Here is a 12,844-nt window from a genome sequence, read left to right as displayed (position 1 = left end):
AGGTGCAGAGCCATAATTTGCTTGTTACTGATTTAGTCTTATTTTCTATTAGTAGTAAGAGGCTAAGTGACTTGTCTGTGGTCACATAGCCAATGTGTCCATGAAAGGACTTCATCCCAGGACATTCTAAGTTCAAGACTACCCCGAGGTATATCACCATGATGATACTGATTCCAAGTTATCTATCTCTGGACCTCTCTGATAATGACTTTCTGTTTTCTTGGACCAGACTCCTCTGCTACTAGGATTCCTATTTGTCTGTCCTTCCTATGCTTGAATAGATAGCAGGATCTTTGATTCACTTTAGAACTTTTGCTGAGAGATCCCACTTATATCAATTATCTCTCCCTCCACCTACCCTTTATTACTTTTACAGCCCACCGGGCTTGCAGGTCAACAGTAGGTATGGCAGCACCAAGGGACTGGATGAGGCCAATCACAGCGAGAGTTGGTTTCTCAAGGTTGGGTGGGAAGATGCCTTTAAAAAGGGTCACTTCATTGTTTTTGCTTTTGACAATTGAGTCATCAAGGAAAGGGTAGGCATAACCATATCCAGTTGCAAAAATGACAGTGTCAATGGCCTCAAACACTGTCCCATCATGAAACACTGCGGATGACTCTGTAAATTCCTTCACATTGGGCTTGATGGATATTGTGCCACAGATGATGCGGGCTGGAAGCTCATCATTGAACACAGGTTCTTTTCTCAGAGTTCTGAATAGAAAAAAGAGCTAGCAGCTCAGAATATAACATTTTTCACTTTTTAAAATCAGACTTTACATAAAAGAAAAGAGTATAATACTTAAAGTTTTCATTTTGTGCCCCAAATATGATAAGTCTATGGGAAATTGCAACATGGAAATGGCAGAAATGCAACTATACTTTTCTTGATTTACAGTAAACAACATTCCTGGGCAAGTTGTAAAGTTGATGATATTTATATTTGCCCCAATCCCCTCGCAAAGCCTGCATTTTTGTATCCTTTTACTTCCTCTATAGTAACTCCCACATCTTCCCCAGTTTAGGCAATACTGTCACCTAACCAGCTCCTTACCATTTCCCCATAACCCCAATACCCACAGTAAAACCTTATTTCAGCAACCCAGAGACCTAACTAGCTCCTTACCCACCTCCCCACCTCCCTCCACACCCAACACACACATTAAAAGCAAATTTCATGGGGCAGCTAGGTAGCTCAATGGATTGAGAGCCAGGCCTAGAGATGGGAGGTCCTGAGTTTAAATCTAGCTTCAGACACTTTCTAGCTGTGCGACCTTGGCAACTCACTTAACTCCCATTGCCTAGCCCTTACTGTCTTCTGCCTTGGAACCAATACACAGTATTGATTCTAAAGTGGAAGGTGAGGGTTTAAACAACAGCAACAACCTTATTTCAGGAAGTGATCTATTACCAACTCTTTGTACTTGGGAGTGAATTCATATCAGTATGTTACCTTGCTTGGAACTAGGCTCCTCTTTGCCTACAGTATTCCTAATCTGCCCTTAGAGTCCACTTTAAATGCTAACTTCTTTGAGAAACTTTCTGTCCCCAACCCGGGTCATTAATGACCTTCTCAGAACACAGCGGTATTGTATGTTGTAATCTTTTGGGTTAATGGCTTATCCTGTTATCATATTACAAGCTCTATGAGGGTAGAAACCTCCACATTTCCAGTTCTAATATTCTCTGAATCTATGAAACGAATGGTGAAAGAAAAATGAAAAATTCCACTACTTGGGAGATGGAGCAGCACTAGAAAAAGCAGAAATGAACATATGGTCTAAGAAGAGGGAGAGAAATCAAGAATTGAGATAGCTTATTCTAGAAGCAGAGGGGGCTGAAAATTTAGGCTGTTAGGCTAATATGTTATGTTTGAGTAGTTTATTAATGATTTGCAGTCAAAATTAGGAAAACCAACTCAGAAGACCTTGTACCTATAGAGTTCATGTTATAAGGCTCTAGTTTTAGGTAGGTAGGAGTGGAAGGAGAATGGAGCTAAGAGGAGGAACCAAACTCTGGGTTGTTTTAGGAAAGGGAAAGAACCTCATGAGGAAGCCATAACTCTCTAGCTTTATGGTAATTAGAAAGCCTAATTTTTGTCATAAGTTTCTTCTGACCCACCCTTACCCACCCACACTTATTCTAGTAAAACAGTGCCTCCATATTCTCAACAGTGGACTAATGTCAAGTTATAAGACATATATTGAGGAAGGTATATGGCTGGATGAGAATAAAGATTGTGGCCTTGAGATTGTATGCTACTTTAAGGCTTTTGAGCATTATTAGTGGAACTGGAGAACTCTAAGAGAGAGGTTGGTGTTTTCTTAACCAAAAAATGACTTTCTTTTCTTACTAGGGTCTAATTTCTGACTTAACAGCTCTCTAGCTATTGTTTTAGCAAAAGGAAGAACATGGAAAAGGAAATTCATCCTTATTCTTGCAAGTGCCCTGAAAGGGTAGGAAAGGAGGTCATCTAGGATAAAATATTATACCACTTATGCAGCATGACTTAGTTTGGCAGAGTCTGTCTTTTGCCTCTTTTTGTATCCCCAGAACTTGGCATGGTACCTGGAACACAGTTAAGACTAAAATGTTTATTGACTGAGTGACTGATAGACAACTGGTAACCATAATCAACCTTATTTTCATTGGACCTATCTGAATTTTGGCATCTCTGTTGACATGGAATTGGCCTCAAAGCTCGTCATGGGCCACTCTAGAAATTTTTGCTTTTTTGTTTACTTCCTCCTTTATCCTTGTCTTAATTTCATCGCAAGACTTTTTACTGAACTCAGGTAAACTCTGGCTAAGTAAATACATGCCTTTACTGAGGGTTTCATTCTCATAATCCAAGTTTTGAGGTTTAATCACCATTCTGATGTTAAGTATGAAGGATCAAATAACTCTCCCTTAAAGTGCTTGCACTAACATGAACATATTCAGCTGTGTAAGAATTTGAATATATTGTACCCAAATAAAGGCATAAGTCCATAGTTCTCATGCTTAAATCTTGCATTCATCTTCTTCGTATACCACCAATCAGCAATGACTGTAGGGAGGTTATTTCTTAGGAAGTTATCAAAGCGGTTTATATATAACATGTCCCAAGGGTAGCCATCATCCCAGACACGACTCATTATCCATGAGCCACTTCTAGAACTAATTACAACCTGAAAAAAAATACCAAGAAAGTAGAATTAAATTCCTACGTGGTAATAATAAACAAAATCAGACTGCTAGGGGGACACAGTAGAGCTGAACCTGGGGTCAGGAAGACCTGAGTACAAACCCTTTCTTAGACAATTAGTAGCTATATGATGCTGGGAAAGTCATTTAACCTCTGCCTCAATTTTCTCATCTATAAAATAGGGATAATAGCACCTACCTCCTAGGGTTATTGTAAAGGTCAAATGAGATAACATTTATAAAGTGCTTATTTTATCAACCTTAAAGTGCAATATAAATACTGTCATCATCACTCTATTTCACAAGCACACTTTCATATTAACCAAATTCTCAATATAGAAGGAAGGTCATAAGTGAATTTTAATTTTACCTCTCCCAACAAACTGAAGTTGAGGTCACAAGAAGGGACATTATATATATATATATATGTCCTTACAGAGTACTTGTATATAGCACTTTATAGATATGAAGGAATCCAGACTTATTTTTTTTTTTTGCTTGTCAACTATGATATAAATATTCTCTAAGGGGCAGCTGGGTAGCTCAGTGGATTGAGAGTCAGGCCTAGAGACGGGAGGTCCTAGGTTCAAATCCAGCCTCAGACACTGTGTGACTCTGGGCAAGTCACTTGACCCCCATTGCCCACCCTTACCATTCTTCCACCTAGGAGTCAATGCACAGAAGTTAAGGGTTTAAAAAAAAATTAAAAAAATATTCTCTAAAAATGTTACTAGGTAAACTGACCTAGGTTATTTCCAAAAACAATGACCTATTTCCCTAATTCTAACTTCTTTCTTCAGTCCATCTTTCAGGAACATTATCTTTATTTTATTGTTTGCTCATGTCATTGTCATGATCAAAATTTTTAGTGATTTTTCATTACTTAAAGGGTAAAGTTTACACTTTTTAGTCAAGTATTGATATTCAAGACTCTCCATAGTCTAGTTTCAATCTGCATCCCCAAGTTTTTCCTCCAGCTACTCCCTGATCACAAATGCTTTGGCCTAATCAAACTAGGCAGTTCCCCAAATACACAAAGCACAATCTTGCCTCCATGCCTTAACTTCCCACCTCAGATACCCTTCCATTTTTCTTTTCCTATCTAATTTCTTTCCATTTCTTAAGGGTTAGCTCCAGACCCTCCTCTTCTGTGAGTCTTTGCTCTAGAATTCCGGCTCTCACTGATTTTTTTATTCTTTCTCTCACAACATTAAACACTTCCCTCAGGATGCTTAATTATTTACTGCTTTCTGATATCTTGGTATTGTTATGTTGATTTTTTTAAAACCCCTACCTTCCATCTTAGAATCAATACTGTGTATTGTTTCTAAGGCAGAAGAATGGTAAGGGTTAGGCAATGGGGGTTAAGTGACTTGCCCAGGGTCATACAGCTAGGAAATGTCTGAGGCTACATTTGAACCTAGCACCTCCTGTCTCTAGGCCTGGCTCTCAATCCACTGAGCTACCCAGCTGCCCTCTAGAGTCCACTTTTAAAGGGAGACTGACCTGACCCAAATGGCTTGAATTCCAAACCAACTATGCCAGTGCAGTCTCCTTATTTTTTTTTAAGACCCTACCTTCTGTCTTAGAATTGAAACTAATCATCAATTCAAAAAGCAGAAGAGTGTTAAGGACTAAGAAGTTGGGGTTAAGTGACTTGCTCAGGGTCACATGGCTAGGTACTAAGGCCAAATCTGAACCCAGACTCTTTATTATAGTACTTTCCTACCATAGAAATGATACTTAAGGCAAGAATAAACAACAAAGCATCCTGGAAAATCATACCTGTGCTGCTGTGTGACTCAGCTCTGTAGCAATATCACAACCTGAATTCCCCAGACCAATCACAAGCACTCTCTTTCCCTTAAATCCTTCTGGTCCCTTGTACTTCCTGCTGTGGTAGGACTCACCTTTAAACCTTTTTAGCCCTGAGGGGAAAAGTAGAGAATAAAGTTCATTTAGCCAAGAAAATGGGAAAAAATTTTCCTTTGAATCTTGACTGTTCTTTCACCTCTCTGTTTATTATGGCAAACTGCAGAAATTATTTTGCAAGAGCCATGTTCTCTTAGAAGTACTTTACTTTTTACTGTGAAGCCCATGGCTAATTTTTAAAAATAGCTATTCAGAAAGAAAGGTATTCAGAAGCAGTGGATGGAACGCTGCCTTTAGAATCAGAAGGGCTAGGATTCAGGTTCTGTTTCTGATTCATATGGACAGTGTGATCATAAGTAAATCACTAAACCTATCAGCGCTTCCCTGGAAACTCTCTGAGTAAAGTCAAGTTATTAATCTGCATGAGTGGAGGGAGTTTATACACAAGGAGTTCCACACATTGATGTACTCATAGGTTTGGTTCAAAGGAGGATGGGGGAAAGCATAGATTTGTTTTCACCACCCTGGGATTTGGAAAAACAATAAAATGAGAGCAGCAACCCCCAAAAAAGTAAGTAATCAAAAGCTTTGCCTCTTCCAGTTTTATCAAGTCTTCACAGTATGCCATATTTAGATTCACCTGGAAAGTCATCTTTTGGTAGATTGGGGTACACATGATGTCCTGAACATATTAGAACACCATCAAACACAGCTGATTCCTGCTTCCCATCCTTTTCTGTCTCAATGTCCCATTGGCCAGTGATGGAGAAATCAGGGCGCTTTTTTATCCTGGAGACCAAGGTCTTAAAAGGAAAACAAATAAGAAAATGTTAGTAACATGCATGAATGGATAGGATAGACAAGAAAGGGAAAGAATTTACTTTAAGTTGGAGGTAGAAAGGATGTAATGTACTTAAGAGGTAGAAGAATCAGATACTCGATAAGCAATTAAGGACCAACTATGTACCGGGCACTGTAAATAGTGGAGACATAAAGAAAATCAAAAGATATTTTCTCAGGGTAGGTAGGTGGCTCATGAATAGAGAACCAAACCTAGAGATGGGAGTTTCTGGATTCAAATTTGACTTTAGACACTTCCTAGCTATGCGACCATGGGCAAGTGACTTAGCTCCAATTGTCTAGTCCTCACTGTTTTTTTTTTTAAAACCCTTACCTTCTTTTTTGGAGTCAATACTGTGTATTGTTTCTAAGGCAGAAGAGTGGTAAGGGTAGGCAATGGGGGTCAAGTGATTTGCCCAGGGTCACATAGCTGGGAAGTGTCTGAGGCCAGATTTGACCTAGGGACCTCCCATCTCTAGGCCTGGCTCTCAATCCACTGAGCTGCCCAGCTGCAGGCCCTCCTCCCCCTCCCCCACTGTTCTTCTGCCTTGGAACCAATTCCTAGTATTGATTTAAGACTAAAGGTAAGGACTTTAAAGAAAGACACTTTCTGATTGCAAAGAGATCACCTTCTAAATTGGGGACACAATATGCAAACAGCTTTGTACAAACAAACTTTATACAAGCTAATAAGAAAACAGACAACAGAAAGAAAACACTTGAATTAAGAGGGTTTTGGAAATGTTTCCTGAAGGTGAGATTTTAATGAGAATCACATCTAAGTGATCAATAACTCCATGTTGAAAGCTTTAAGGACCCAATATTCTGTAAAACTAAAATCCTTTCTTGAAGATTTACTTCTTTAAAAAATTAATTAAATATTTTATTAAGAGAATATTGAAAACAAATAGAACTAATGTGCTTGATAATTATTTATATTTAAATTAATTTCAAACCACAGGCTACCGATTTTGAGCAGCAAATATTGCTTCAAGTCATCTAGCCTTCAATACACCGGGAGAATAAAGTGCTGACCTTTGAAAGAAGAAGATCTGAATTTCCAACCAATGTCATAGTCTTAGTAGCTGAGTGACTCTGGGCAAGTTACAACCTAAATTTTCTTTTTTCTTTTTTTTTAAACCCTTACTTTCTGCCTAACAACTCTAAGACACAAGGGTAAGGGCTAGGCAAATGGAGGTTATATGATTTACCCAAGGTCATAGATCAAATTAGTGTCTGAGATCAGATTTGAACCTTGGTCCTCCTAAAACCTGTTTTCAACAAGTCCAGAGAAGTTATTCCTGCTCACATGGTACATTATGAATCAATATGAATATTAATATTACAGGACCATAGATTTTATTTAGATCTGGAAGTGATCTTAGAGGCCTTCTGGTCCAACCTCCTCATTGTATAGAACAGGAAATTGAGTCCTAGAGGGGTAAAATGATTTTGCTCATGGTTACACAGATAGTAAATAGCAGATCTAGGATTGAATCCAGAACCTCTTAGTGCCCTCCATCATTGTTACACACTATATGAAATATCACTAATTTTTCAGTTACCACCTCTTAATCTCCATCAGAATTTTTGTTTTTCACATGGTTCAACTTCAGAAAATATTATTTTATTGATTAAAAGTTACATTAAAGAAGATACATTTCCATCTCTTTTGCCTCAGTAGCCCAAGGACCACTAATTCTTGCTGTCTGACTTTTATCTGAAGACAATAAACAACAAGCATTTATTATGCACCTGCTATTAAAGGACAGATATCATGCTCTGCTCTGTAGATGTAAAGTCAAAAGTGAGATAATTCTTTCCTTTAGGGAGTCCCTATTCTATTGGAGAATTATAATATGTCCTCAAATAAATAAAAAACAGAAAATACTGAGAACTTTATAGGCATCAACACATATGGATATGATATATGTTATATCTCTAAATATATACATATGCCAATATAGACATAAAGGTATATAGATATAAGTATAGATATATATATATACACACATCTACATGTGTACACATACATATGTGGAAAATGTAGATATGAATTGAGATAGACACTGACATTTAGAGTGGGAGAAAGACTTCTGAATGAATACATTAGGTAATGACCAGATAGTTATTTCTTGGACATTTTTATAACTGAATTGAAAGGTCAGATGGAATCTAAGTAGCCATTGTAGTGTAGTGGAATGGGGTAGAAGTAGCCTTGGAGAAACAAAATGGAACAATGAGAAGAATTCTAGATAAAGAATCTAAGGATATGTTTTCCAATTTTGTCTCTTCCCCTTATCACTTACATGACTTTGGGCAAATTACCTTACATCATCTGTAAAATAAGAAAGAGGGACAGATAAGTCATGAATCCTAAAGTCCCTCCCAATTTGAAATCTGTCATCTAAAGGGCACTGGCTTTTGAGTCAGATGTGTGTCCTTTCTAGGAGTATGTGAGTGTCTAATAACAGGTTCTCTGAAGAAAAACTATATTTATAACACATTTAAAGTTTAATCTGCATTATTAATATTTTCTTCATTATTATATTAAGTCTGGGTAATCAACAAAACATTAAATCAATCTCTGACTTGTAGTATTTGCTTATTTACAAGGTGTAAGTGTTCACACTGAAAATTTAATAGTTGACTGAGGGCCAGTATAGACTGGTTCCAGCTCTTCTCCATTGGCTTGTTCTGTAATCTCTCTGAGACTCAGTTTCCTCAAAAACAAAATATTTTGCTTATATTTTTAGAGTATAGATTCATTTTGATAAAGGGAACATAGAGGTAGATCATTGAATTCCTCAGGAAAGGCAGGCTTATTGGACACATTCTAGTGGGATCCCAGGAAAGAAGATCAGTATTGGGAGTTGCCATAAAGGGAGTGAATGGTGTTAAAAGTGAAGGTAGAGGACGGGGCCAGAGGGGAGAGGCTTCAAAGAAATTGTGGAGGTTTCATAATTTTACCCAGGACCAGTTCTGTTTGCAACACCTTACCTTAAACCTTATATATTTTAAGAGATTCTTCTCTTTGGCAAATGTAGTGATGTATTCCTGGAGTTTACTCCTATGCATGAAAATGGGGTAGTCATCTGGGAAAGGGAAATCTGGGAAACACATCATTTCTTTTGAAGAGTTGGTGAACACTGACTGGTAAATGCTTCCCCTGCCTTCTTCTGCATAGTCCTGGAGAGGAAAAAGCATAGATATTAAAAAAAAGTAGTCCTGGATGTCTATAATTGAGGAAGCCTGTAAAGCCTGAAGCATATTTCTAATTTAATTCACTATTAGGGTGAATTTCCTCTAAAGTCAATTCAAAAGACCTTGGGAAAGAATATCTAGACTAGGTGAGGTTGGAACAAAGGAGACTAGTTAAGAGTGTACTTAATTAATCCAGGCAAATGGAGAGTATCGAACCAACATGATAACTGTCTTCAGGTACATTAATAGCTACAGTGAAGAAATGGGAGCAGATTTCACTTTTGATTTCAAGGGCAGAAATAAGAACGGTGGTAGAAATTTAAGGGAAGCAGAGTTCTTAATAAAGGAAAATTTTCTAATAATTAGGACATTTCAGCAATGGAATGATTTACTGTTTTGAATTCAGTTTAATTTAACAAATTGTTAGGTTATTGTATTCCATGTGTGCAGAACACTGTTCTAGAGATGCGGGGGAGATAGAAAACGTATACTTCCCCTTCCTTCCTCTCACCTCATTGAGGTTATGCTCTAATAGCAGCATAAGGTATATATACAGATAGTGAAAACACATGTAAGTGTATATTATTTATGCTTCTAGACAAGACATTAACCTCTCATTGTTCTAGGCAAGTCTCAAGACTAAAAGTTGCCAAGAAGGTGTCAAACAGCATTGATAGAGGAAGTTTCTTCCCCTGAGAGTTCTCTATCCTAATGAATCACAGGTCAAATCCCTTTTCCTATGGTTGTTAAATTCATTAGAGAGCTGCAAAAGAGTACAACTTTTAGTCTCTCATAATTGCAAGGGGTCACTGAGTGGTCAAGGAGTGGGAAGAAAGGGAAGGAAATAAACAGACATTTATATAGCATCTATTATATATCAGGATCTATGGTAAGTGCTTTACAAATATTACCTCTTTCCGTTGGTGACCAGGGCTACCAAGTGGGATTCAAACTCATGTTTTCAGTTACATGGCACAGGGCAGCTAGGTGGGACAGTGGATAGAGCACTGGGCTTGGAATAAGGAAGATTCATCTTTACAAATTCAATTTTGGCCTAAGACATTTACTAGCTATATGATCCTGGGCAAGTCACTTAACTTTGCCTCTGTTTCTTCATCTGTAAAAAGAGCTAGAGAAGGAAATGGTAAACCTCTCTAGCATCTTTGCCATGAAATCCCCAAATGGGGTCATGAAGAGTCAAACATGACTGAAACAACTCATCAACAACTTCATCAAAGTAGCTGCCTATTTTCTGAGGCAGCCTCTTTCTTATGGGTTAATGTGATATAACTTTAATTAACCATTGGCATCTTTCTGCATGTAGCTGATAAGAAGGGATATGAAAAGAAAATGTGTCGCCATTAGCCTATTTCTTTTGTTTTTAAGATATATATATATATATTTATATTTATCCATGAACATGAATTCCCTCTCCCTGCCTATATCCTCCCAGAATAATGAAAGGTTCTTGAGGACAGTAATTATATCACTTTTGTATTTTTATCCCCAGAACCTAATATAATGATTGGCATATAGTAGCTGTTTAATGGACACTGGTGGACTGATGAATTAAAATCACTTTGACCATGACTTACGAGTCATTATTAAAAAAAAACTTTGTTTGAAACAGGAATGTGGGATTCAGGAAATGAAACTAAAGCATGCTTGTAGAACTTTAAATTAAGTAATTAAACATTTATTAGGCTTTCACTGTGAAGAAGGTACAGCCTTCAAAGTAAAACAAAACAAACCTATTTCTTTGAGAAACATATTTTATGGAGAGATATGCACATATAATGCCTTTTCTGAAAGGAAGAGTATCCGGACTAGATTGTTGGGATTTTGTTACTCCTTTCATTTCCCAAGGGAAAAGAAATATTACATGAATTTGAGATGGTCTAGACTTTAGAGTCCAAGGAGAAAGAAGAAAAAGCAAGTCAAGTATAGAAGAGGTCTTTCTTCCTTTCTAGTTTTTCATTATTTACCTAACCTTATGATCTCTCTCTCTCTCTCTCTCTCTCTCTCTCTCTCTCTCTCTCTCTCTCTCTCTCTCTGGCTCTCTCTCTGGCTCTGTCTCTGTCTCTGTCTCTCTCTCTTTCTCTCTCTTTCTATCCCTCCCTCCCTAACTCTCTCCTTCTCTTTCCTCTCTTTGTCTCTGTCTCTCTTCCTCTCTCTTATTGTCTTTCTTTGTTTCTGTCCCCATATGTATGCATTACACACACAGATATATGTCATAGATACATGTGACACAAAAAAACTAATGATCTTTATCTCAAATTCCACTCTCATAGATGAGCCTTGGGTCCAAGGTAAGACTAAATCTCCCTTCTCATTGTTCTAGGAGTCTCTGTGAAAAGTGATGGTGGTGGTCTGTGGGGGTCGGAGAGTTGGAGTTGTTTCTTTAATGCTATTGGAATGAATTCCCACTGGCGTGCTTCCTTCTAAATTTATCAGTTAAGAATAAATGAAATTGGCCAGCTTTAAGTAGTTTTTAGAAAGAGTTCTTTACTTAGTAAGCCCCCTCCTCTCAATCTGTGAAAACATTCTCCCTTAAGTACATTCTAGTGGTAAATGGGTTTAAGCTCATGATTGTTGCCAGTCCTTTTTCTTTCATTCTTGAGGTGTTCAAGGAGCTCCCTTTAGATATGGTGTCAGCACATGCCCATCCCTACCCCTACAGGTTCTTCATGCAGCTGTGAATCTGTCTAGTCATCTGTTTGGGGCTTTTAATGAAGACACTGCTGTCTGCCCACACTGAGATAAAGTTGGGACAGTAATGGGCGAATGGGAAGTCTAATGTCCTCCAGCCTCTTTAAAACTTCCCAGGTCTTCTGACAATCAAAAGATGAGTGGGAGGAGAAGGAGAAGAAGGCTGAAGCCCAGGCCCCATTTCTTCTGTCCCCTCACCCAGATGGTTCTGTTTTAAGATACTTTTTCCATTTTCTGGCAGGAGTCCCTTTTCAACTTATTTGATAATTTGTAGACAAACCCCGGGGCACAGCCAAGTTTCTGGCTCATCTGAACACAATTCTTGTACAATATCACTCTAGTTCAAAGAACTTTTATACAGTCTAAAGCTTTTGATGGGTTGAAAGGGATATATTCTCAGTTAAAATATCAAAGCTAAAATAAGACTGTGTAGTTTCTATTCCATCTTATGAAAAATACTATATATAAATATATATGCATATACATACACAAATAGGTGTGTGTGTGTGTGTGTGTGTGTGTGTGTGTATGCAGCTAGGTGGTAGAGTGGATAGAGCACTGGCTATTCTGGGAATCAGAAAGACTCATCTTCCGGAGTTAAAATCCAACTTCAGACACTTAAAAGATGTGTGACCCTGGATAAGTCATTTAACTCTGTTTCCCTCAGTTCCTTGTCTGTGAAAATGAACTGGAGATGGAAATGGCAACTTCTCTAGTATCTTTGCCAAGGAAACCCTACATGAGATCTTGGAGTCAGATATAACAACAAATATATATATATATTTCTATATATTTATGTGTACATATATATATATATACATAAATGACACTCTCATAGATACTGCATATATACTTATCAAATTAGAAAGTATTAAAATCATCATCTGAGATAAGATGGATGCTACCTTGACTGACAGGGATAGCAGTTAGAATTTGGGATGTTCCCAGATCCTGTGAGCCTGGGGCAAAAGTTGGTTGGCTCCACCCTATAAATACCCCCAAGGAACAACAGTTGAGGTCTCAGAACTCAGAG

General features: G+C 37.8%; 2 protein-coding genes across 3 annotated transcripts in view; one reads left to right on the top strand and one right to left on the bottom strand.

The window, feature by feature from the left end:
- Positions 1 to 12,844, top strand: part of LOC123245894 (dimethylaniline monooxygenase [N-oxide-forming] 3-like) — a 163,806-nt gene that overhangs the window by 36,470 nt on the left and 114,492 nt on the right. The gene's annotated exons all lie outside the window — the stretch shown is intronic.
- LOC123244079 (dimethylaniline monooxygenase [N-oxide-forming] 3-like) overlaps positions 1 to 12,844 on the bottom strand; it is a 97,806-nt gene that overhangs the window by 3,662 nt on the left and 81,300 nt on the right. Inside the window, exons 2-6 of one of the 2 annotated variants that reach the window (XM_044672355.1) lie at positions 8,899 to 9,087; positions 5,699 to 5,861; positions 4,972 to 5,114; positions 2,971 to 3,170; positions 359 to 714 (exon numbers count right to left, since the gene is read on the bottom strand). In XM_044672355.1, the coding sequence (XP_044528290.1) occupies positions 359 to 714; positions 2,971 to 3,170; positions 4,972 to 5,114; positions 5,699 to 5,861; positions 8,899 to 9,087 (1,051 nt within the window). The remainder of the gene's footprint in view (positions 1 to 358; positions 715 to 2,970; positions 3,171 to 4,971; positions 5,115 to 5,698; positions 5,862 to 8,898; positions 9,088 to 12,844) is intronic. The other variant, XM_044672356.1, reaches the window with a different exon arrangement.

The sequence above is a fragment of the Gracilinanus agilis genome, chromosome 4 (assembly GCF_016433145.1).
Source record: "Gracilinanus agilis isolate LMUSP501 chromosome 4, AgileGrace, whole genome shotgun sequence".
NCBI classification, from domain to species: Eukaryota; Metazoa; Chordata; class Mammalia; order Didelphimorphia; family Didelphidae; genus Gracilinanus; species Gracilinanus agilis.
The sequence above is the reverse complement of the archived record's forward strand: the minus strand, read 5'-3'. Positions and strand labels throughout refer to the sequence as shown.